This window comes from Anomaloglossus baeobatrachus, chromosome 4 (assembly GCF_048569485.1).
Source record: "Anomaloglossus baeobatrachus isolate aAnoBae1 chromosome 4, aAnoBae1.hap1, whole genome shotgun sequence".
In the NCBI taxonomy this organism is placed as follows: domain Eukaryota; kingdom Metazoa; phylum Chordata; class Amphibia; order Anura; family Aromobatidae; genus Anomaloglossus; species Anomaloglossus baeobatrachus.
In genome coordinates this window covers 389,691,901-389,718,352 of record NC_134356.1, presented here as the reverse complement: position 1 = coordinate 389,718,352, position 26,452 = coordinate 389,691,901, and the positions used below count along the sequence as shown (strand labels likewise).

The 26,452-nt window shown below is 41.8% G+C and overlaps 1 protein-coding gene across 1 annotated transcript in view; it reads right to left on the bottom strand.

The window, feature by feature from the left end:
* The window catches only part of CDNF (cerebral dopamine neurotrophic factor), a 55,906-nt gene that overhangs the window by 10,096 nt on the left and 19,358 nt on the right, over window positions 1-26,452 (bottom strand). The window contains exon 2 of the mRNA XM_075345244.1: window positions 13,157-13,284. Within this exon, the coding sequence (XP_075201359.1) occupies window positions 13,157-13,284 (128 nt within the window). The remainder of the gene's footprint in view (window positions 1-13,156; window positions 13,285-26,452) is intronic.

The window sequence follows — 26,452 nt, the reverse complement described above, 5'->3', positions numbered from 1 at the left end:
ATTTACCAAATGGCAGAATAATGAGAGAGAATTTTTTAAGACATTTTTACTACTATCTACAAAGTCAAAAGTTTACATACACTTCATTAGTATTTGGTACCATTGCCCTTAAACTGTATGACTTGGGTGAAGTGTTTTGGATATGCCTCCACAAGCTTCTCACAATAGTTGGTAGGAATTTAGGATCATTCCTCCTGACAGAACTGGTGTAACTGAGCCATGTCTGTAGGTTGTCTTGCTCGCACCGGCTTTTTCAGCTTTGCACATACATTTTCAATAGGATTGAGATCAGGGCTTTATGATGGCCACCCCAAAACATTGACTTGGTTTTCTTTAAACTATTTTGTAACCAGTTTGGCAGTATACTCTTGGTCATTGTCCATTTGGAAGACCCATTTCTGCCCAAGCTTTAAAGGGATCCTATCAGGGCAAAAAAGCGTTATAACCTACAAGCAGGAGCATGTGTGAGCTAGTAACCCCTTCCTACCCATCCCTGTGTTGTAATAATGTGTAATATGAAAGTAATAAAATAACGTTTTATTACTTACATATTCCCTATGTAAATGAGCAGGTCTCTATCCCCATGGGCGTCGCATTGCGCATTGCCTCTGTGGGCGTGATACCATGGATTTACATTAGCGATGCGACACCCATGGGGCTACAGCACCTACACATTTACATAGGGAATATGTAAGTAATAAAACGTTATTTTATTACTTTGATATTACACATTATTACAACACATGGATGGGTAGGAAGGGGTTACTACCTCACACATGCTCCTTGTCATGAACAGCTGGGGGAGTCACTCAGAGATCCCGCAGCTGTTCATGGATTTGTCAAGAACACAACTACTCTCTAGCACCCCCTTGGTGTCAGGTCAATTTCGGAACTGCCGGTCAATAAGTAAATGAGGCTGCTGAGCTAATAATGCCAAATATTGGAGGTCTCACAGCAAGGGTAAATGTATATATCACCTATTACCGCTAATTGAATATATATATATACACACACCTCGGTACCCTTAATGATAGCACCCCAATAATTCTACACAACAATAATTCTGCTACCACCACCGAAACTTAGTACAGGAAGTTTGGACACCTGTTACAGATAGCATAAGACCATTCGGGTTGTGGATTCATAAATATAGAGCATGAGGAAAGAAACTATTAAATTTGATATATTTAATCCAAAATAGAAGGTAGTGTTTATAAAAATATACAAGAATTTACAAAAGGGAACAATACAAATACTGTATGCAGTTACATAAAATAAAAAGGAAAAAAATGAAAGATTACTACACCTGATCACAGATTATGGCTTAGATATAGGGGGAGCTCCTTGGAACTGGACAATCCTATGCACAGCATGCATATTCTCTGGCATTGACACAGTGGCTACTAAGACACTGGCTTTTATTAACCTCTGTCCCACCCGCAGCCCCCACCTCTGCTCACATCATGCAAGGGAGGGGGTTTTCCCCTCTTCCAACATTATGGAATCCGCATGGTCCTCATATCTCCGTGTGGGAGCAATCCACGCGGACGATATTACCCTCATATTTTATATTATGATTTTAGCAGAATGTGGATACCACAAAAGAGGGATCTGGTATGTTCTGGGTGGCAGATATTAATTTGTGACTCTTCCGTATGTCCTACGATTAAGCTGAAATATGTGAGATGTGCGTTATGGAATTTTAAGATCAGTGGTATGCCCGCTATATCTGGGGGACATATGTATCTCACAATATTAATACTTCCCCAATGGAGACAATAAGGCTGCCCTGGCCCTTTGATCAGCAAAGTTATAGTCCTACAGGAAACTTGTACTCCACCCCTGTGTATACAGATTGTAGACGGAGGGTCTCTGGCTATGCAGGGGGTCTTTGAAGAACTGTGGGAGAGGTGTTGGAATTAATTGAAAGGTACGTGTTAAATCCCCTAACAAGGAAATCTTTTCCTGGCTGTTAATTTGGTAGGGCTCTGGAGGGAGGGGAGGGGGGGGAATCACCCCTGATCCAGAGACCATGAAAACATATCTGCTTATTATATTTTCATGACACTTCTGCTTGTAGGTTATAATGCTTTTTTGACCAGACAGGTTCACTTTAAGTTCCTGGCTGATGTCTTGAGACATTGCATCAGTATTGCCACATAATCTTCTTTCCTCATGATGCCATCTATTTTGTGAAGTGCACAAGTCCAGCAAAACAACCCCACAACATGATGCTGCCACCCCCATGTTTCACAGTTGGGATGGTGTTATTAGGCTTCAAATCTTTCCCTTTTTCCTTCAAATGTAACAATGGTCATAAAGGCCAAATAGTTACATTTTTGTTTTGTCAGCCCACAGGACCCCAAAAATTAAGATCTTTGTTCCTATGTGTATTGCAAACATTAATCTGACTTTTTTATGTTTCTTTTGGAGTAATGGCTTCTTCCTGGCACAGCGGCCTTTCAGCCCATGTTGATACAGTACTCATTTCACTGTGGATAATGACACAATCTTACCAGCTTCTACCAGCATCTTTAGAAGGTCTTTTGCTTCTGTTGATATGCACATGTCTGACCAAAGCACGTTCATCTCTAGGACACAGAACCCGTCGCCTTCCTAAGCGGTATGATGGCTGAACATTCGCAACTTGCTTGTTCTTACATTTAAGGCCTCTTTCACACATCAGTTTTTGCCATCAGGCACAATCCGGTGAATTGTGGAGAAAACGGATCTGCCGTCTGATAGAGCTGAATCCCTTTTTTTCCTCATAGACTTGTATAAGCGCCAGATTGTGCCGCATGGCCTCGGGTTTCATCCGGCGTGCGCTGGATCCGGCGAAATTTGTTTGTCGTGCTGCCGGAAAGGACACGCAATGGAATGTTTTTTGCCAACGGCAAAAAACCGCACCCCGCCGGATCCGGCACCATGCGGCATGTTGTATAATGAAAGCCTATGGGCGCCGTATCCGTCGTAATGCGGCAAAAAACGCATTACAGCGGTGGATAAGGTTTTATAACCTGAGCATGCTCAGATGTGTAAATTCCTTTCTGGTTAAAAAATCTCTCTCATTCTCTCTCTCTCTGTCTGTTGGTGTCTCTCTCTCTCTGTCGATCTCTCTCTGTCTATGTCGGTCTCTCTCTCTGTCTGTCGGTCTCTCTCTCTGACAGTCGGTCTCTCCCTCTCACCCACCCTGTCATACTCACCGATCACCGACGCCGCGGGGCACTGCACAGCTGTCACACTGCTCCCGCAGCTTCTCCTGCTTTGAAAATGGCTGCCGATCATTATTCTCTTATTCACTGCTTCCCTCGTCCACCAGCGCCTATGATTGGTTGCAGTCAGACGATCCCCCATGCTGAGTGACAGCTGTCTCACTGCAACCAGTCACAGCTTCCGGTGGGCGGGTCTATATCTTGCAGTAAAATAAATAATTAAAAAAAAAAACAGCGTGCGGTACCCCCCAATTTTGACACCAGCCAAGGTAAAGCCACTTGGCTGAGGGCTGGTATTCTCAGGATGGGGAGCCCCACGTTATGGGGAGCCCCCCAGCCTAAAAATATCAACCAGCAGCTGCCCGGAAATGCTGCATCATTAGATGCGACAGTCCTGGGACTCTACCCGGCTCATCCCAATTGCCCTGATGTGGTGGCAATCGGGGTAATAAGGAGTTAAGGTAGCCCATAGCTGCCACTAAGTCCTAGCTTAGTGATGGCAGGTGTCTATGAGACACCCCCCATCACTAAACTGTAGTGAAAGTAAATAGACACAAACACTGAAAAATCCTTTATTTGAAATAAAAGACAAAAAAACACCCTCTTTCACCACTTTATTAATCCACAAATACCCCTCCAGGTCTGACGTAATCCTCATGAGGTCCCACGATGCTTTCAGCTCTGCTACATCGGAAGCTGACAGGAGCGGCAGTAGAGCACTGCCGCTCACTGTGAGCTCCACGGAGCAACTGAAGTGAGTCGAACTGTCAGCGGTGATGTCATTCAGGTTACCCGCGGTCACAGCTGGATTCTCGGTACAAACTGCTTTTAACGGATCAGTTGCATCCGGTTTTCCACAATCTGCGACAGATCCGTTGCATCAGGTACAAACTGGATTGTGCCTGATGGGAAAAAAACTGATGTGTGAAAGTAGCCTAACTGTGCAGCTGAAAGAGGCACCTTTGGGTATCTGGAAATTGCACCCAAGGAAAAACCGGACTTGTGCAAGTCCACAATTCTCTTCCTGAGATCTTCACTTATTTCTTTTGAGTTTTCCATGATGGTACAAAAAGAAGTAGCGTGTTTTACGTGTACATTAAAATATATCCACATGTGTGTTTCTAACTCAGATGTTACCAATAAACCTAACAGAAGCTTCCAAAGACACAACATCATCATATCGGCTGTCCCATATTGTACTCTTAGTGTATGTAAACTTTTGACTTTGCAGAAAGTCATAAAAATGCCTTATAACATTCTCTCTCTCTCTCTCATTATTCTGGTATTTTGGCAAATATAAATAATTTTGGTAATCCTAATTGACCTAAAACGGGAAAGGTTTATTCTGATTTCATGTCAGATAGTGAGAAAAACATGTATATGTGTATTTTTAGATAGTGTATGTAAACTTCTGATTTCACCTGTATACACACACATATGTATGCAGAGCACATACATACACATATATGTTTTCACTTACATAAAAGTGCATCTCAATAAATTAGAATATCATCAAAAAGTTAATTTATTTCAGTAATTCAATACAAAAAGACCAACTGAAAAAATGATTTTAAACTCAGAAATGTTGGCCCACTGAAAAGTATGTATAGTAAATGCACTCAATACTTGGTCGGAGCTAGTTTTGCATAAATTACTGCATCAATGTGTCGTGGCATGGATGAGGTCAGCCTGTGCCACTTCTGAGGTGTTATGGAAGTCCAGGTAGCTTTGATACCAGCCTTCAGCTTGTCTGCATTATTGGGTCTGGTGTTTCTCATCTTCCTCTTGACAATACACCATAGATTCTCAATGGGGTTTAGGTCAGGCGAGTTTGCTGGTCAATCAAGGACAATGATACTGTGGTTATTAGAGGAGGTATTGGTACTTTTGGCAGTGTGGACAGTTGCCAAGTCCTGCTGGAAAATTAAATTTCTATCTCCAAAAAGCTTGTCGGCAGAGGGAAGCATGAAGTGCTCTAAAATTTCCTGCTAAATGGCTGCGCTGACTTTGGTCTTGATAAAACACAGTGGACCTACACCAGCAGATGACATGGCTCCCCAAACTATCACTGATTGTGGAAACTTCACACTAGACCTCAAACAGCTTGGATTGTGGTCTCTCCACTCTTCCTCCAGACTCGGGGACCTTGATCTCCAAATGAAATGCAAACTTTACTTTCATCTGAAAACAACACTTTGGATTTGGATCACTGAGCAACAGTCCAGTTCTTTTTCTCCTTGGCCCAGGTAAGATGCTTCTGGCGTTTGTCTATTGGTCATGAGTGACTTCACACAAGGAATGTAACAGTTGTAGCCGATGTCCTGGATACGTCTGTGTGTGGAGGCTCTTGAAGCACTGACTCTAGCAGCAGTCCAATCCTTGTGAATCTCCCCAAAATTTTTGAATGGCCTTTTCTTAACAATCCTATTGTGCACCTTTTTCTACCATACTTTTTAATTAATATGCTTAGATACAGCATTCTGAGAACAACAATGACCTTTTGTAGCTTACCCTCATTGTGAAGTGTGTCAATGACTGCCTTCTGGACATCTGTAAAGTCAACAGTCTTCCCCATGATTATGTAGCCTACTGAACAGACTAAGGGACCATTTTAAGCACTTAGGAAGCCTTTGCAGGTGTTTTGTGGTAATTATTCTAATTTTCTGAGATATTGATTTTTGGGTTTTCATTGGCTGTAAGCCATAATCAACAACATTAACAGAAATAAACACTTGAAATAAATCACTCTATGTGTAATGACTTTATATAATATATGTATTTCCCTTTTTGTATTGAGTTACTGAAATAAATTAACTTTTTGATGATATTATAATTTATTGAGATGTCACTTGTATGTCACCAAAAGTCTATACATTCTGGGCTCGACCAAACACACACATATGTATACACCAAGCACATACACATATGTATATACACATATAGCACAAACATGTATGCAGAGCACATACATACCCATATATGTGCTGACTTATCTATATATCACCAAGAGTGCATACATTCTAGGCTCCACCAAACACATACCGACAGCACACATATATGTATACAAACACATAGCACACACACATATGTATACACACATAACACAGACAGATATGCATGCACACACATGTATACATACACATAGCCGACACATACTGTATATACAAAGCACATATACGCGTATATGTCTTCACACACATATATAATTATATCCACAGATGTGTCTCTAATTCTAGGCTCCTCCACACGCAGAGGGCTACGTCCACACGTCCATTCCCATCATGGGGCTGTCTGTGTTATACAGGACGGGTCCTCAAGGGAGAGACGCTTTTTGTTATCACTTATACTCTGATCAAAGATTTGGATTCTGAACACAGGTCTCTTTATATTAATTAAGAATTAATGAGAAATATATAGTAAAATAGGTTTTACAAACTAGAGAGTCAGTAAGAACATTTTCATAGGATCATCTACTTATATGTAATTTTTAACAAAGAGTTCCTATATACTTCATAGTAAAGTCTGTTTAAAGGGAACCTGTCACCCCTTTTTTTGGCTATAAGCTGTGGCCACCACCACCGGGCTCTTATATACATCATTATAACATGCTGTATATAAGAGCCCAGGCCACTGTGAGAACATAAATAACACTTTATAATACTTACCTAATGGTCGCGCTGTGGTGGAGTTGGGTCACGGAGGAGTCTCCTTTGTCCGGTGCCGGCACCGCCTCTTTCTGCCATCTTCGTCCTCCTTCTTCTGAAGCAGGGGTGCATGATGCGTCCGACGTCATCCACACTCGCCGGCATTCAGGTCCTGAGCAGGCATGCACACAGGCTTCAGAAAGAGGATGAAGATGGCCGAAAGAGGCGGCGCCGGCACCGGAGAACGGAGACGCCTCTGTGACCCAACTCCACCGCAGCGCCACCTCCTAGGTAAGTATTATAAAGTGTTTTTTATGTTCTCACAGTGGCCTGGGCACTTATATACAGCATGTTAGAATGCTGTATATAAGAGCCCAGTGGTGGTGGCCGTAGCTTATAGCAAAAAAAAAAGTGGTGTCAGGTTCCCTTTAAAAAAAAAAAAAAGTTAAATTTGAATTATTGAGCACCATCCTGGTTTTCCAAAATTCCTATGGCAACACTTCCTTTCTTGTGCTGTTATGGGGTTGCTATGGTGGCCACTAGCGGATGTTTTTAACTTAATGCCTTGTAAGTTCATCTTGCCTGATAACTGTTTACAAATTTTGAATTAAGGGAGTACCCTAACCCAAATTATATTTTATAGATATTATAATATTTTTTAGTTGGTTAGTAAACCCATCATGAACATCTTTTTACTCCCAATTTTCCATTGTTTTTTATTTCGTTTTTTCCTCCCTTTCTTTCAAGAGCTATAAGTTTTTATTTTTTTCCATTCACCTAGCCATATGAGGGCTCGTTTGTTGCGGGACGAGTTGTAATTTTTTTTAAAAAGAAACAAACAATTCTACCACATATTGTCTTGGAAAACAGTGAAAAAATTCCAAGTACTTGCAAAAAAGTGCAATTTTTCAATTGTTTTTTATTTACCATGTTTTCTATATGGGAAAACTAACCTTACAAGCTGCTTATCCAGGTGAGTATGAGTACACCGATACCAAACATGTATATTTTTTTTTAAGTGGTGAAAAAATGTTTTGAAAAATACATTTTTTTGCTTTTCTTGCTATATTCCGAAAATTGTAATGTTTTCATTTTTCAGGATGTGGGATTTTGTGAGGTTTTATTTTTTGCCTCCTGAGCTGATGTTTTTACTGATACCATTTTGGGGCAGATATGAAGTTTTATCGCCTCTCATTGTATTTTATTGCAATGTTTTGATTTTATTCTTGTTACACCATTTACCAATTAGATTCATTTACTTTATATTTTGAAAGATCAGACTTTTACAAACATAGCCATATGAAATATGCATATTTTTCATGTTTTTTTAATGTTTTAATGCTTTTATCAGTGTAGCTACTGCTGTAGACCCTGGGGGCCACCAAGGAAGTGGGGGCTCTGGGCAATTGCAAAGTTTCCCCCTTCCACTTCCCACCTACTGCTGGACCTGCCTGCCCCAGTCTTATATTGAGCCTCCAGCTGTTTCACCTTTATCTGCGCCGCTCCGGCCCTATGGCACCATCTTGTCCCTGCAACACCTGAAAGGACGGAAGTCAGAAATTACATCACAAGCTTTCAATGCAAGTCTATGAGAGTGAGAATGAGGAACTCATAGACTTGCATTGAAGAGAGACTGTTCATGAAACACTGGAGAGATCTGGCAGGTCACAAACTGCCTGAGATTGAAGGAAGTGGCACCGATAAATGGTGACAATGCCGGAGGGTGAGTATAAGACTGAGGGGAGAGACCATAGATTAAAAGCACAACTCCAAAGGTGAAAACAAAAAAATATGTTGGTGGTGCTTTAAGTAAGGAGTATAATATTAACTATTTTAGGAACATTGATCTGAGCATTCTACAAAATTAACATTCTAAACAAAATTGGTTGGTTATTTTTTGCCATTATCATTAACTCTTTACTTACAGAAGACTATAAATATTCAAAGCTCTGAAATTCAAAATGAAGAAAACTAAAATGTAATGTAATTGAAATGGTCTTTAACATAAGAAGTGATCCCAACGTATTGTTACCCCTCTATAAAATCACTTGTAAGGCCACATCTGGAATATGGGATCCAGTTTTGGGCTCCACATTTTAAAAAGGACATTCAGAAGTTAGTCAGTTCAAAGGCGGGCAACTAGACTACTACAAGGAATGGAAGGCCTTACATATGATGACAGGTTGAAAAAGTTAGATATGTTTAGCTTAGAAAAAAGACGTCTCAGAGGAGATCTCATTTATATGTATAAATACATGTGTGGTCAATATAAAGGACTGGCACATGACTTATTTCTTCCAAAGACAATACTAAGGACCAGGAGGCATACACTGCGAGTGGAAGAAAAGCGATTCCGGCAGCTAAATAGGAAAGGGTTCTTTACAGTTAGAGCAGTCAGACTGTGGAATGCCCTACCACAAGAGGTAGTAATGGCTGATACTATAACAGCTTTTAAAAAAGGGCTGGATGATTTCCTCAGTGCAAACAACATTGTTGGTTATAAGTGACTTAGTGACCAAATGTAGAACTGGTGGAGGAAGGTTGAACTAGATGGACCTAGGTCTTTTTTCAACCTAAGTAACTATGTAACTATGTAACTATGATGGCATATGGTTGGGATATACCATCGCTGTCTGATCATTGAGTTTCTGACTGCAAGGAAGCCTACCAATCCTCTGAATGAATGAATGAATAAATCGCTTAGGCTCCAGTTCCCCCCCTTTACTTTCTTCTTCCTTCTAGTGTTTGGCAGGGTTTTCAGAGGTTCAACACTTCATAAAGTAATGGAATACAGTCTGATCTTTCTCTCGCACCCATAGACTTGTATGGGTGCAAGTGACACGGTTCTCGCAGACAATCACAGCATGTTGCGATCTTTTCCTCAGTCCATTTAGGACTGATGAAAAACTCACAGATCTGAGCTGCAGCACTATCTTTAATGGGGCCGAGTGCAATGCGAGATTTTTTTGCATTGCACTCGTGAGAGTCATACACAAGTGTGACTTTGTCCTTAGGCTGGTTTCACATCTGTCTTGTGACAGCAATTGTCAGACATATCGTTATAGACCAAAAACATTAGTGCAATTTGTCTTAAATGTGTAGTCGTCTGACTATGTTAGAGATGCAATGTTGTAGAAAAAAATAGTCAAAACACCAGCAAGTTGTATGCCACATGACTTGCATTAAAGTCCATAGCAAGTGCATTGCACATGACTGATGACGAGCGTTCCAACATGCATGGAAACATTTGTGACTCTGTGTTATTACAGTTGTAATAGGTCACAAATAGAGATGTGTGAACACGAGGTTCGGTGTACTGACTTTTGTAAAAACAGAGTTTGGGTGTTGGAGTTTGGGTGCTTTACACACAAACACCACTTGCACAAGCATCGCTGTGCTCAGATACACTTTGTCTTCAGCCCAGCGCAAGCTGCTTGCAGTGTTTGAATGGCTCACACTATAGGTAACAACAGCATGATCGGATGTAGTGTGCACCCAAAAAAAATGGGAAAACCCACCCTTCACTGGAAGTGATGTGTTTATGGCTGGCTGAATGTGGGCGGATACCCGAACTGCCCAATTAGTGACTTCCATTGGGGTTCAGGTCAAGTTTGGGTCCCAAAAAAAATGTAACCCCTTAACGACTACCGGCAGTACTGGTACGTCCTAATCCATTAAGGTGTAATCACCTGCGGCTGCTGCGGGCAGCCGGCAGTGATTCATGCCCATGTCAACTGATTTGAAGAGCTGACATGTTTGCCTTGCAAGCACGGGTGGATCCTCATTCCACCCACACATGTTAACTCCTTAAATCGCACTGTCAAAATGTGATAGCATGATTTAAATCCCCGCCGCAGTAAACGCTCACTTACCTGCCGCCATTGGAAGTCACATGACTTGATCACGTGGAGCCGATGGTTGCCATGGTACCACAGGGTCATGTGATGACTCCTGTAGCTCACATGACTCACTTCCTATAACAGCCAGCAAAGTGCTGCCTGTTACAACAGACGAGCATTTCTGGTGATCTCAGCTGTGTACCTGGGATCAACAGAAGTGAATGAGTGATCAGACTGCTGATCCTTAAAGTCCCCTAGGGGAACTAGTAAAATAAAACAAAATGAAAACTTTTTTTAAAAAAAATGTAAAAAAAAAAATTAAAAAACCTAAAGTTCAAATCACCCCCCTTTTGCCCCATTGAAAATTAAAGAGTTAAAAAATAAAACATATACACACATTTGGTATCGCTGCATTCAGAAATGCCAGTTCTATGTAAATATAAAATCAATTAATCTTATTGGTAAATGGCGTAACAGCAAAAAAATTCCAAACTACAAAATTAAGTTTTTTGATTGCCGCAAATTTTGCACAAAGTGCAATAACAGTCGATAAAAACGTAGAATCTGTGCAAGTACCATTAAAAATGTCAGCTCGAGACACAAAAAATAAGCTGAGCCATAGATCTGGAAAAATGAGAACGCTACGGGTCCTGGAATAATGCACAAAAAGTGTGCCACTTTTTTTTTTTTCTTTTTTTCAACAAACGTCTGAATATTTTTAACCCCTTAGGTAAAAGTAAACCTATACATGTTTGGTGTCTATGACCTTGTATCAGCCTGAGGCATCACACCGACACATCAGTGTCATCACACAACTCTTCCTGCAAAAAACAAGCCCTCATATGGCAGAGATTGAAGAAAAAATAAAAAAGTTACAGCTCTTGGAAGAAGGGGAGCAAAAAACTGCCTCAAAAGATGGAAAATCGCTCAGGGGTGAAGGAGTTAAATTAAAGTTTGGCTGACCCCGCCGATCCGAATTTCTACAGGTTCGTTCAACTCTAGTCGCAATGTGAGAGTATAGGAAATCATAAGATCCGAAGTCACAATGCGAAACTGCAATCTCAATGTCACTGGACAAGTCATTTTTTAGGCCTATGCATATCATTTTGGCAACGTAAATCATTACCATGATTGACCAGCACAATCAAGTGTAGCCATATGCGTCATCAATGCATTAACATAATGCATCAATATATTGACAGTATTTGACTGAATGATGTGTATTACTATAATTAAAGGGAACCTGTCAGCAGAAATTTCGTAATAAACCTAAAAGATTCCCCCTCTGCAGCTCCTGTGCTGCATTCTAGCAAGGTTCCTGTTGCTATTCTGCCCCCTTTGAGAACTAAATAAATAGTTTATAAAGTCTTACTTTTTGTATGCAAATATTTTTTTCTGTACACGGGGGCGGGCTGTCGTCCGTTACTCTCCCTCCTGCCGCTTTACGCCGTCCCATTTCGCTCATTTCCATACTGAGGACGCCGCCCCGTGCTCCCGAGGTCTCGCGCATGCGCCGTGCCACTCTCGCGGTACCGTGCACTGTGCACAGTGTGACCGCTGGTGACGTGATTGCGCAGGCGTGAGATTATGGGCGGCGCTGTGATTGTCATCAGCAAGTACCCGCCCATAATCTCGTGCCCGCGCTTTCCCTTCTGCCTCCACCGTTCTGCGCAAGCGCTGGCCAGATGAACCCTGTTGATCGGTGGTGTGCTGCTCCGCTCCTCCCATCTATTTCCTGCTCCAGGGAAACATGGGTAAGAGGTGATGTGGCTTCATCTGGCCAGCGCTTGCGCAGAACGGTGGAGGCAGAGGGGAAAGCGCGTGCACGAGATTATGGGCGGGTACTTGCTGATGACAATCACAGCGCCGCCCATAATCTCACACCTGCGCAATCACATCACCAGCGGTCACACTGTGCACAGTACCACGAGAGTAGCACGGCGCATGCGCGAGACCTCGGGAGCACGGGGTGGCGTCCTCAGTATGGAAATGAGAAATGGGGGACGGCATAAAGCGTCAGGAGGGAGAATAACGGACGCCAGAAAGCCCGCCCCCGTGTACAGAAAAAAATATTTGCATACAAAAAGTAAGACTTTATAAACTTTTTATTTAGTTCTCAAAGGGGGCAGAATAGCAACAGGAACCTTGCTAGAATGCAGCACAGGAGCTGCAGAGGGGAAATCTTTTAGGTTTATTACGAAATTTCTGCTGACAGGTTCCCTTTAACCTATGACAAGTCTGCTTCCTTGTTTCATTATGAGAACCCGTCCATGGTGACAGATTTTCCATATTGGTAATTCTTAGAAGATATTTAGTTTCCATTACCATATCTTTCCAAGGAAGGGTAAAATTTTGCATGTTCCACTGGTGATCAATGTGTTTTGTATGTGAATTTTGTCACTGCGCCAATCGTGCTTTGAACTCCAGCCCTTCAGACAGACGTGTTCATGTTGATTCTTACCAGGCGGTTTTCTTTTCCTGTAGAATCTCTGCATGTGTCGATTAATTCTCTCTCTATGGCAGCTGGAGTAAAGTCAATATTTCTTTCAAGTAAAGACTGGTAAAATCTATGTAGATATTCTTTACAGACTGAAGAAAAAAAATAGAAATATATACAATAACAGAATATATTTGTATCATACATGAATTTTCTCTGTCTCTTTCTTCATTATTCATAAATTCAATTACTTTCCAAACTCTAGATTATTCAACTGCTTTAGCGAAGCTTCACATACCAGAGTTTCCTGGTCTATGTATGGACCGCAATTCTCAGATGAACCGTAGTACCCCTGACTTGAGTTATGCTATATGTGCTATATGCAGTTGGTCTAAGAAATTGTAGTCTGTATACAAACTGTGAAACTAGGATGTGTGAAGACAGCCTTAGAGCTCTTTATGTACGATGCCTGTGTGTCAAACGGATCAATGCAAGTGAATTGTGTAGTTAACCCTCCATCACATACAATAGGCCTGACAGGCACATCTCTTTTACTTTAATTTCTCCTTCCTCACCAGATTGTGAGGAAATCCCCTCCCTCCAGGTAGTCTCCTGTCTCTTGCAGCTCTGTGAAACCTCATACCACAGTTGGATTGCAGAGCTTCAGGAGGACAGATATAACTGCGCTAATCTCTCAGGCTCATTGTATGTGAACACGTCACACTCAATAAGGTTGCTATTTTATGTTTTTATTCATACCATGCTCTGCAAGTGTAATTTTTTTGGGGAAACTTCAGGATCTAATTCTGATTGAATATGTGTTTAATAGTACTTAAGGTACCTTAAAATTAAGTTTGTTTCCATACATTTTCTTTGTAGAGTTTTTTTAACAGAGTCGAACTGGGGACTATTTGGGGGGAGTTTTGAAATGTTTGTATTTCAGAGTTATTAGTTTTATGTTAAGTAAATGGGTTTTTTTTGCACCTAATTATGTGTAGTGTCTTTTATTACATCCCTATGAAGGTCACTGATCACTTTTAGAGCACTGAAATTGCAAACATTAGATATTATAGGTATTTTTCTAGCCTGCGCCTGACAGTCACATTGTATGTGAACTCGTTAGAACTGATATTGTATGTGACGGAGGGTTAACGTGCATTTTTACACATGGCCCAGTGATCTGTTTGTAAAAAAATTGTAGTCTTGGAATAAAAATGTCCAGAAATAAAAAGAAATAATTATGGATCAATAAGACAGTACAAAGTATAAGACACACACAAAGGGCATTCAAAACCTCGAAGGCTGAGAAATCGCATTTCAATTTATTAAGATGTCAATAAGAAATGTAAAAAGAAACCAAGTTAGCAAACTTAGTTACTGAAAAACAAATAGTCAGCGAAAATGAAAATAAATCCTAATATTTTTTATAAATATATTCATGTAAAAAATAAAATCGGATGGCATCGGCCTCTTAAAAGATGATAATAAGATAACTAGAGTGGACAAAGAAAAAGCTGAGATAGTAAACAGGCACTTTTCATCCATGTTCACTAATGAACTGACCACTCCAGGGCTCATTTCACTTAATATAACTAATTTAACACAAGAAGAAGTATGCCTGCATCTGAACAAATTAATTATTTACAAATCTCCCAGGCCAGATGACATTCATTGACAGCTATTGAGGGAATACAACTCAGTAATTGAAACACCATAGTAAAAAAAGGTAAGAAGGAGGACGCAGGTAACTACCATCCAGTAAGTCTTACTTAAGTGATGTGTAAAGTTTTTGAGGGCATTATAAGAAATGACCTCTCTGTTATTCAGAGGTGAAAGTCAGTACATCTGCTCATGTTTCAAGAAAATGTATGGCCGATCATGTAATACATAATTGATCTGGGTCAGCTCATTCGTAAGAGACTCTTTACAGTTATTTTCCTGTTTGATTCATGGGGCACACATTATGTAATAAAAAAGATGGCTTGGCACCACTTAATAATAATCCAATACAGGGGAGATCCAGCTAAAGTGTGGAAAAAAAGCCTATAAACAACAGAAGGCCAAGAACACACTAAATTGCATAAATCACTTAGACAAATACATTGAAAAAACAATAAAAAGAAAATATATTTTATTCAACTAAAAATTAGATACACGTGTTAAAAACATTTAAAAAAAGGGGGTCAAAGAAAACATAATACAGTAATTGTAGCCTACCAGCTACATGGCAACCGTATATAGAAAAATAAGTAAAATAAATAAATCCCTTGACATACAAGTATGAATAGTGTGTAGAGTGGCGCAAGTCAGTAGTCGTGGGTGAGGGACGAACTCCAGATGTCCTGGCAAACTACACACAAAACATGGTACTGACTTGGTGTGTCGACTTGTATTGTGTGGACTGCACGCCTGAGTAGGCCGCATGTTGCCATTAGCATTGGTTGGCCAGGAACAAATGATGACTCGCTTTCACAAGGAGACCACAAGTTCACTTTTAACACTGACTCTTTACTTGACGGTTTGTCTTTGTCAACTCTATACAAGAGGTAGCAGGTACTCAACTTCCAGCAAATTACAGTAATACAAAGCATATTCAGATACATTTACAGTTCCCACTGGATTGTTTCCATTCTTACTGCTCCGGTGAGTTCCAGCACAACCCAGCCTAATGCTTCAGTCCAATTTAAGAAAGTGATGATCCCTTTTTCCATGGCTGTGTTTCTTTCACTCATAGAGAAGGGGATGGGGAATAGCCCGTAGCGCGAGCTCCCAGTCGCTTGATGAGATTCCATCTGGAAAGCCAACTTTGCACACATCTTAGTCCATTCTGACCCATTTTCTTTTAGACTTGGGGCCTAGTCGATAAACGTCCGTGTCCTGGACCATCATTTCAGGGGCCACTCCATTTGAATGCCAGTCTCTAGCTTCTGTGCTGTCTCTTGTCTTGTGTCTCGGTCAACACTCTTGATCTCGGTATCTTAACTCCAGTCTCCTCTCTTTTTCTGCCACAAATCACCCACTGTATGCTGCCTTGATGTCCTGCAAACTATTGTCATCGGCAACTAGAGGACACAGGGAGACCTATGCTGGCCTTAAGACTGGAGTCTCTGCGCTCATCCTCACCCCAGAGGTACCCTTAAAGGTAAGGAGGTCCGCGCCTCCGGCCTGCCCGTATCTCCTGTCTGGTTCTGACCCAGGGGTGGGTTGGACACAATAATAAACCTCCGACAAGACAAAGCCAAGGGGCTAAAACTGAAACTCATGCACACCACAAATATCCACAAGAGACAAAAAGACACCATATGGGATAAACCAAAAGGGAAGGAGAAAGTCACACCATGGAAGTTTCATACAGTGCAAACAACAAATCGCTGGTCACTAAAAGGTAGATTGCCACAGAAGCTGGGATATCTCAACAACTAAGCAGATTCTAACTTCGGCGATAACTCAGAAAACTCCCCAGATTTCAGCAGGAGGAGACCATATGAAGCTAGTGATTAGCAACCTGTTTCTCTGAGAAGCCACACACTACTCTAGGAAACATTAACTCCTAAAGTGCCTAAAGCAGTGTTAATAAAACCACCGATGCCTGGCAGAACAGAGTCAAACATGGTAGCAGCAAACTGCGGGTGCCAATCTGGGTAGCGCATGATAGGTTGTTTGTTAGACTCAGTAGTGAAGACAGAGTCTGACGTGGTAGTAGCGATCTGCAAACACAGATCTGGACTGCGCATGACAACTATACGTCCGTATCCATCATACGCTGGGACTTCACTAAGTTTCTAGAAGAAACTGTCTCTTTTCCTATCAATTAACCCCTCCAATTGTGAGCTTGTCCCAATACTTAACTATTACTTACCCTACAGTCTGGGAACCACTTATACAATTAGAATGTAATTTACATCATAACATATGTTACTGTACATTATACATTACACAGGACCACATTAAATATCACAATTTTTACAAAGACGTATGACACAATGTACATGAAAATACAATACTGGTGTCTTCAGGGAAAGGAATGCGACAGTATCAATCCACCTCCTTACATTCCTCTCTTCTTTAATAATGGTCGAACTCGACCATTCGAACATCCAGAAACCACTAAAAACATAGATAACAGCAGTCTCTCTTCTGAAGGGCAGGTAATATCGCTTTACTTTGTTGTGGTAAGCATGGACCTGTTCCTATTAGGATAGGACCCTGGAATGAAAGAGTTCAAATTTGAGGACCTTCAGGCAAACACAGCAGTAATCCAAGGGTATAGTCCTTTTTATTTTCAACCCATCACCCCTACCTCCAACATTGGTCTTTGGGACATAAACACAGTCCATGAGGGGCAAAGTCTAGGGATGGGTAATAGTCCATAATAGGGTTGGGGCACTGATTAGGCAAAGTCCATTATGAAGGGTGTATAATCCTCTTGTGGCTCAAAGACCCTCAATCCAGCAGGGGGATGCGCAATGTGAGCAAATAAACTTGGGAGGGGTAAAACAACTTCGGCCATGTGCAGCCAACAACCAAATGGAGGCCATCAGGGACTAGAAAACAATCCCTGTCAAGGACATAAACATGCGTGACCTACAGGCATTTGACTTCATTTCACTCCTCCACTGGTATCCATGCTTCACTTCCAAGCCATTCAGCCCCCACAATTCTCTCCCAATCACTTCTTTGTCTGTAGTAATTATCAGGGTTCCTACACATCGTGCCATCCGCAGACCATGTACCAGATTCGTCCATCTTCAGGAATGTCACCCGTAGTTCCTTTGTAAATAAACTTCCCTGCCGATACAGGTGCCCAACCTCCACTGCTTTCTGTTCCACAAAATCCAGTGACCAGTTCTGAACTCCCGGATGGAGCCACTTCCCCATAGCAGATCAATCATACCAGCAAACAATCTCACCAGTAGCTAACCTTCAGTAATACTCTGCAAATGAAGCATCTGGCATCCATTCCGTTCTAAGTCTAGCCCACCGCTCTTCGGCCTCTGTTAGACTTTGACCCCTCAAGTTGCTAACAAGCTGTCGAATTCTGGCTATGACTTTCTAATTGTGCCACAGCCAGAGGGAAAGATGGCGTCCCTTCTTCACCCATTTCAACATCATGAAAAACAGCACAAGGCTTAATCGCAGTCTCTAGTAACTGTCATTCTGCCATATTAACCTCCTTCCTCTACAACTATCTCCAATAAAATGGTGCCTTCCCACGTACCCCTCAGTGACCAGTTTTACAGCTCCACTGCAATATGGTGGGGTCTTCTCAAGTTGGCCATTTTATTTTCTTCACGTCTCCATCCGTTCCTCGCTGTCAATCAGCAATAGGCGGACCTTCTCCTTCCACTTTGTCCAACGAGGCGGACGCTTGTTGACCTGGACTGGCATTTCCAGGTGTGGCACTCTCTTTGATGAGTAAAGAATCTCAAAAGCAGGACAGATCTTCTTCCACTTCCGCCACTTCCTTAGAGCCTATGTTCAATAAACACAGTGTTTGCCGCCTTGAAAGTAATGTAGGCCTTCCCTACAACACTTGGATCTTCCGTCGGCAAAGTTTCAATCTGCTGACGACGCCAAGAGTAGAGTGGCATTTTCCAGTAGTTGTGAGAGAGGAATTGACACAGACACCCCGCCACGCTACGTAAAAAAACTGGTCCTGGCTAGGTGTGTGGATTTGTGTTATGTTGTAACACTACTTCTGGGGCCACTCAATAACCTCATGCATATGCCCTGCTTTCCTCGCCTACCGGTAGTCCCTGCATCTGTGATTTGTTGCAGTGAGACTGCGCCCCCTCACCCTGTGTGACAGCATGTCTGACTGCTTGCAATCACACATGCTGTGTGTGTGTCCCTATTGTGGTGTAAAAATAAATAAAAAAATTGGTGTAGGGTCCCCCCCCATCTTGTGATACCCAGCACAGATAAAGGATATGGCTACAGACTTCAACCGTGTTCTTATCTTGGCTGTGTATCAAAATAAGATGGACTCCATGCAACTTTTTTTTTTTTTAAATAATTTTAAAAACGGCGTGTGGTCCCCCAATTTTGATACCTATCCTTGGTAAAGCCGACAGCTGTGGGCTGGTATGCTCAGGTTGGGGAGGTCCATGGTTATTTGCCCCTCCTAGCGTAAAAATAGCAACCTGCAGCTGCCCAGAATTGTCACATCCATTAGATGTGACAATCCCAGCAAGTTACCAGGCTCATCCTTATTGCCCTAAATTAATAATGGGAGGCATCTATGAGATCCCTCATTACTATTCTGTAAGTGAAAAGAAATGAACACAAAAAAAATCCTTTATTTGACATAGAATACAAATGCATCAAACCCCATCATAACGCATGTGGTTTTGATGTTCATTTTTGCCAGAAGATGCAGATTTGATGCAGGAAATATGGTGCAAACAATTTAGCACCAAATCCAAAATGGCGTCAAAACCATTTTTGTGTATTTTTTTTTTGCCAAGAGTTGTAGATTTAGTTCTAAAACATATATACCATATTCCTGCCGAAAATCTGCATCTCCTGACAAAAATCTCATCCCTGTTGCATCAAAACTGCATTTGATGTGTTTTTTGCCAGAAGATGCAGCTTAGGTGCAGGAATATGGTGTATAAATTTCAGCATAAAATCTGCATCTCTTAGCAAAAAAAATCGTGTGCGATTGCAAGCAGTCAGACACGCTGTCACACAGGGTGGGGGCGCAATCTGATTGCAACAAATCACAGATCGGGAGGAAGCGGTGCATATGCATGAGATTAATTAGCAGCCCCGGAAGTATAACAAGCCTGCTCTAATCCCCCTATCCCTTCTACCACCATTTTAAAGAGCCTAATTCGGGTCCCCCTAGACTTACATGGGGATCAGCATGCAGCCAGATATCCGGGATAAATTCCGGGCCTAAACTTTTTGTTTTTGTTTTTGTTTTTTTTAAATCTTGTTGGACCTCGTTGGATCTCGGGTATCTCTATCACTAATCATAACATTATTTTACTGTACATTATACATTACACAGGCAAACATTACATACCACATTATTTACAAAATACGAAGGACACAACACACATATAAATACAATACGCGATTGGTGTCTTCAGGGAAAGCAATGCGACAGTATCAGTCCATCTCCTTGTAAGTGCATGTTAATAGCATCCAAATAAATAACAAAAAAAATCAGATCTGTGTTAAAAAAAAAAAAAAAACAACTATTGTAAGAAAATCTCTAAATATTGAAAAATAAAACAATAAAAACCTAATTTAGTCATCTAAAACCAGTGTAAATATCAAAAATACCCAGTGGATTATCAATACATCCTAAGGGGGTGAGACCTATATACAAAAGATTAATCACAGAAAAAGAAATATATGGTGGGGGACAACATCAGTACAAAGCGCTAACACAAAAAGGGATGTAGAAGAAATGATAGTTTAAGGTAAAAAAAGGGCAAATCAGAAGTAGAATACTGAGTCCTGAGCTGTGGCTATGAAGAGATTATCCAATTTTTCAATTCATTGCTTTGTTGTGTGCACAATTTAGTGCGTCTTCGATCTTTTGTGGTTTAGGGGCAGGCATGATATCACATGCACATACTGTAATAGGGAGCTGTGAGCATGAGTTTCATGTCAGTTAATCCCATCAGTATATTTATACAAGTCATTTTTTGTTTTATTCTATATCTTTAATGTATAGAAAATGCATTGGAGTTTGATGGAATTAAATAGATTTGCAATTTGCTGCAATGAACTAAACTGGTACATTTTTTTGAAAGCTATGCACGGTGTATAGTAAGATGTCTGCAGTTTAGTTGGGTGTCACAAAGCATGATAGAATATTATCTAAAAAGTAAAGGTATAAACAGTGTATAAATATGATCCTAGTTATGCAGGAAACCGTCCATAGCACATCATATGTGCAGCTTTCCCACAGCTGTAAACTCTGAAATGCTTCACATGTGACCAGCAAACTATTTTCCAGTTCCCACTGTGTGTCACTGGATCATGCTGACGGATGTCCAAATCCCTTTCACATGACAATGTGACACCACGGCAAAGATTTGAAATAGCCTTTCCTAGGAAAGTACGCTCTACTCAAAGATACGGCTCTAGATGGCAGAGATCCATTTTCCAGATAAGAGCTGGCACTGAGAGCTTCTGGTGGACATCTGCAGTGCTTCAGAGAAACAGCCACTCTGCAAGATGTGAAAACTGAGTCACGGAAACTCTGCAATGATTTATCATATATTCTTTTCAGGCTATTATTAGAATTGCGCAGTGGGTGCTACCACAGGCGTCTCACCTCACTGGCCAAAGTGTTAGCTCTTCACTAACTGAATGAAAGGAATGGGGTCATTGGAATTCTGAGAAAAGAAAACTATTTCTTATCTCCAACTGTGCCAATATAGCATATATGATTAATATAACCTACCTGCACGCAACCTCAGATCCTCACAAGATCTCCTTCTCTGCTCCTCTCTTATCTCCTCTTCCCACAATCGCGTACAAGATTTCTCCCGTGCCTCCCCCATACTCTGGAACACTTTACCTCAGCACATCAGACTCTCCCCTACCGTGGAAAACTTCAAGACAAACCTCAAGATCCACCTCTTCCAACAAGCCTACAACCTACAATAGCCCTCAGTCCAGTACACCACTGCGCAACCAGCTCTGTCCTCACCTATTGTACCATCACCCATTCCCTGTAGACTGAGCCCTCGCGGGCAGGGTCCTCTCTCCTCCTGTACCAGTCTGTTTTGTACAGTTAATGATTGTTATACGTATACCCTCTTTCACTTGTAAAGCGCCATGGAATAAATGGCGCTATAATAAATAATAATAATAATAATAATATAGCATATTTGGAGACATTGATTTGAGGGGGTTTCATTGCCTTTATTTATTTATGGTCACAGGGTGACTATACCAAGGCATTCTGCGATTTGACTTGTAAATTGGATGCCATGCACCCATTCAAGTCTATGGGTGAGTGGAAAACATTGGACTGCACTTGGTTGACATCCAAGTGCAGTCTGATTTTTGCGGACTCATACAATGGAGAAGATGGAGAAATTTTGTTCTCCATCTTCTCACAATGAGCTCTGATTCTAACATACAAGAGATTGGATCCTACTAAGCTGACACTCAGATCAAAACCCGATCAGAATTTGATTGAAATTTCATTACCAAAGTTGATTAGATTTTCTCGGATGAGAGAATCTACGGTAGTGTGACCCCCACAGCCTCAGAGTGAGGGATGATGTGGGAGAAGCTGAGGACAGTGGATGGGTATAGAAGACTGGCTAGTCCAAGCTTGCTGTCTAACCATTAGACAAAATTGTCATATCTGCCTTACTAATGACAAATTCAGTATTACAAATGCTTTATTTAAAATCTATTTAAAAAGGTTGTCTGTTACTTTGTCATTATTATTATTATTATTATAGCGCCATTTATTCCATGGCACTTTAGTGAAAGAGGGTATACGTACAACAATCATTAACAGTACAAAACAGACTGGTATAGGAGGAGAGAGGACCCTGCCCGCGAGGGCTCACAGTCTATGAAGATCTATCCTCAGTATAGGCCATGAACATCTGATCAGTAAGGATGTGACACCAATCACACATCGATCAGCTGTAATCAGCGTCAATCAGAAGTTCCCAGATGCTGAGGAGCAGCTCTATTGAACCTACAGTGGCTGCTCCTGAGTATTGCAGATCTACCAGCTATTATATTGAATAGGGGGTGGATCAGCAGTACTGGTCTTTGGCTACTATAGAAATGGAGCGACTGTGTTCCGGGAGCATCTGAGAGTTACGGTCAGTAACATGATTGGCTGGGGTGCAGAGTATCGGACTCCCACAGATCATATTTTGATAGTTTATCTGAATAGGATAGTCCATTAATAAAAAAAATTAGATGTGAACCCTTTTAAAACACTGCCTTTCTAGGCTTTTCAATCAAGTGAATGGTCCTGTCAGTGACTAAGAACCTTCCCTGTCTGAGTGTGCACACAGAGATAGAAGTTAGTACCTAATAGGACTTCCCATTTGATAGAAAAGCCCAGAAAGGCAGATATTTAAATGATGAAAAATGGTCATTCTGAATCTGTCTCCACAAAACTATATATCAGCAGTGTTAAAGGGAATTTGTAACCAGGTTTTTGCCACCTAATCTTAGAGCAACACAACGTAGGAGCAGAGACCCGGATTCCAATGATGTGTCACTTACTGAGCTGTTTAGTGTAGTTTTGATAAAATCACTGATTAAATCAGCAGTAGATTATCATTTGAGAACTACTTGTCCCGCTGTCAGGTAGTCCAGCATATTCATGAGCTTTGTATAACTGCTAGATAAGCAGCAGAGAAAGCGTTGATTTTATCAAAATGACAGCATACAGCTCAGTGACACATTGCTGGAATCCGCTTCTCTGTCTCTACATTATGCTGCTCTTAGGCTGCTTTCACACCTCCGGTTTCTGCATTGCGGCACAATCCGGCACTTTGCAGGAAAATCGCAACCGTTTTTTTTTGCTGCCGGTTGCGTTTTTTCTGCATAGACTTTAATTAGTGCCGCATGGGCTCCCGTTCGGTCCGGTTTTTGCCGCATGCGGCAGATTTAGCCGGTGCGGCGGCCGGATAGAATGTTGCCTGGCACGTTTTTTCGTGCGGCAAAAAAAAACCGCATCACGCCGCATTCGGCCGATGCGGCGCATTTTTCAATGCATGCCTATGGCGGCCGGATGCGGCGCGATGCGGCAATAACCGCATCCGGCCGCCGCATGCGGTTTTTGCCACTGCGCATGCTCAGTAGCATGCCGCAAGCGGCAAAAACCGGACTGGCCGCAAAGGAAAAACTTATGCAAAGGATGCGGTGTGTTCACCGCATCCGTTGCATAGCTTGCACAGCCGGATTGAGCCGCAGAGCTCAAACCGGATGTGTGAAAGCAGCCTTAGATGGAGGAGTAAAAATTGGGTGACAGATTTTCTTTAACAATGCAATGAATGGCACTGGTAAGGTGTAAGCAGTCATATAATTGGTCACTTCATCGTAATAAAGCAGCGTTGGAGGCCTGTGTGTGTGTAGCTAGGCTTATTACAATACAAAGAGTAGAAGTACAACTGGAGAGGATTGTTTTATTCTTATTTATGATGCCTCAACATAATATTTTATATAGAAGAAATCTACAGTTTATAAGTTCACCAATGTTGTAAAAGTATTACATCGATTGTGATGAAATAAAGTGTTACGGACTATATCATGGTTGTAGTCACAAGTCTAAACAAAAATGGCAGTTCTGGATTCCTAGGTATCCCCTACACATTGGAAATAAAGCAGTTCGATGCGTCTTTATCATATATTTACTATCAGTGCCTGTGTATTCAGAATATAACATTTATGATTTACCATATAGTGATAAAACATAGTTTTTCTACAATAATCAAAGCACATCTGAAGAGTAAAAACTGGAGCTCATCATGTTTATTTAATATGTAAATTACGTCTTCAGAGAGGAAGAGAACTTGAACTCTAGTGCCACCTATTGGAAGTAGCAATCCTAACAGTCAATATCAACACTATAACAAGCCTTGCCTTATGACTTAGGATATATTGCAGAGAGTGACAGGCCAAGTCTGGTATGCCAGTATGAGAAGAGGTAAACGTCTTGTTTTTAATGTAATAATTTACAAGAAATAATATAATAAAGAATTGCAATCATGTAGAGCTCTTAGCATCATAAATAACTAAGAACAGTTAAAGGCTAAGAATAAAGGTAATCATAGCGTTCTGCATATTTGTTGTTTAGGTGCTTGTTAGTTATGAATATGGGTAGGCTCCTCGCATCTTCTTGCCTTATTATTTACACCAGTGATCCCGATTCCCTCATATGTCTGCCACGGGGAATCAGAGCAACAGAAGTGGGATCTCTAAGATGACTCTCAAACTAGGAACCCTACATTAGCCGTTATCCCAGAGGTAAGCTTGATGGACATTACATCTGGTCCGCCAGCCTGACCCTTAAGGGTACTTTACACGCTGCGATATCATTACCGACATAGCTAGCAAGCGTACCCGACCCCGTCTGTTGTGCGTCACGGGCAAATTGCTGGCAGTGGCGCACAACATCGCTAACACACGTCACATGGACTTACCTTCCCTGCGACGTCACTGTTGCCAGCGAACCGCCACCTTTCTAAGGGGGTGGGTTTGTGCGGCGTCACAGCGACGTCACATAGCAGCTGTCCAATAGCAGAGGAGGGGCGCAGATGAGCGGCTGGAACATGCCGCCCACCTCCTCCGTTCCTCATTGCCGGTGGATGGAGGTAAGGTGATGTTCGTCGCTCCTGCGGCGTCACACATAGCGATGTGTGATGCCGCAGGAATGAGGAACAACATCGCTACTGACCAAACAACGATTTTTCATAAATAAACGACCTCATTCAGACAAACAATTTTTGCCTCTTTTGCGATCGTTTAAGGTCGCTACTTGGTGTCACACGCTGCAATGTCGCTACCGACGCCGGATGTACGTCACAAACACCTTGACCCCGATGATATATCGTTAGCGATGTCACAGCGTGTAAATGGCTCTTAACTCCTGTTCAAGCCTTGATCTTACACCCCTCTCCCACACCCTATGAGAGGGCCAAAACTGGAGAAGTAAACCCCCCACAAATAACACAGACAGGGGAAATAACCAAAACTCATGCACACTGCAATCAGACATGAAGGAGAGACAATACAAACCCAGGAGGAAATAAACACAGGGAGGAATTAAATTAACAATGGGGATATTTCCACACCACACAGTAAAGGCCCCTTTACACACTGCAACATCGCTAGCGATATCACTGTAACGTCACCGGTTTTGTGACGTAATAGCGACCTCCCCAGCGACATTGCAGTGTGTGAAACGCATCAGCGACCTGGCCCCACTGTGAGGTCGCTGATCGCTACACATCTCTCAGGAACATTTTTTGGTCCTTTGTTTCCCGCTGCGCAGCAAGCATCGTTGTGTTTGACACTGTACAACGACTTTGTTGGTGACTTCCCTTTGAAATAGCTGCTTTGACACATCCCCAACGACCAGCTAGGTCGTTCTGCAGGTCCATAACGCTGCTGCGTTGTTGGCCAGGTATGCCTGTTTGACAGCTCACCAGAGACTTTCCAGCGATCCAGGGCCAGGTCGCAATCGCTAGTGGGATCGTTAGAAAGTCTCAGTATGTAAAGGGGCCTTAAAGTACAATACAGATCACCAGGCTCTGGATCACAACAATAAGGATCAATAACACAGGAGCAACACTGAAGCTATATTCAGCGACC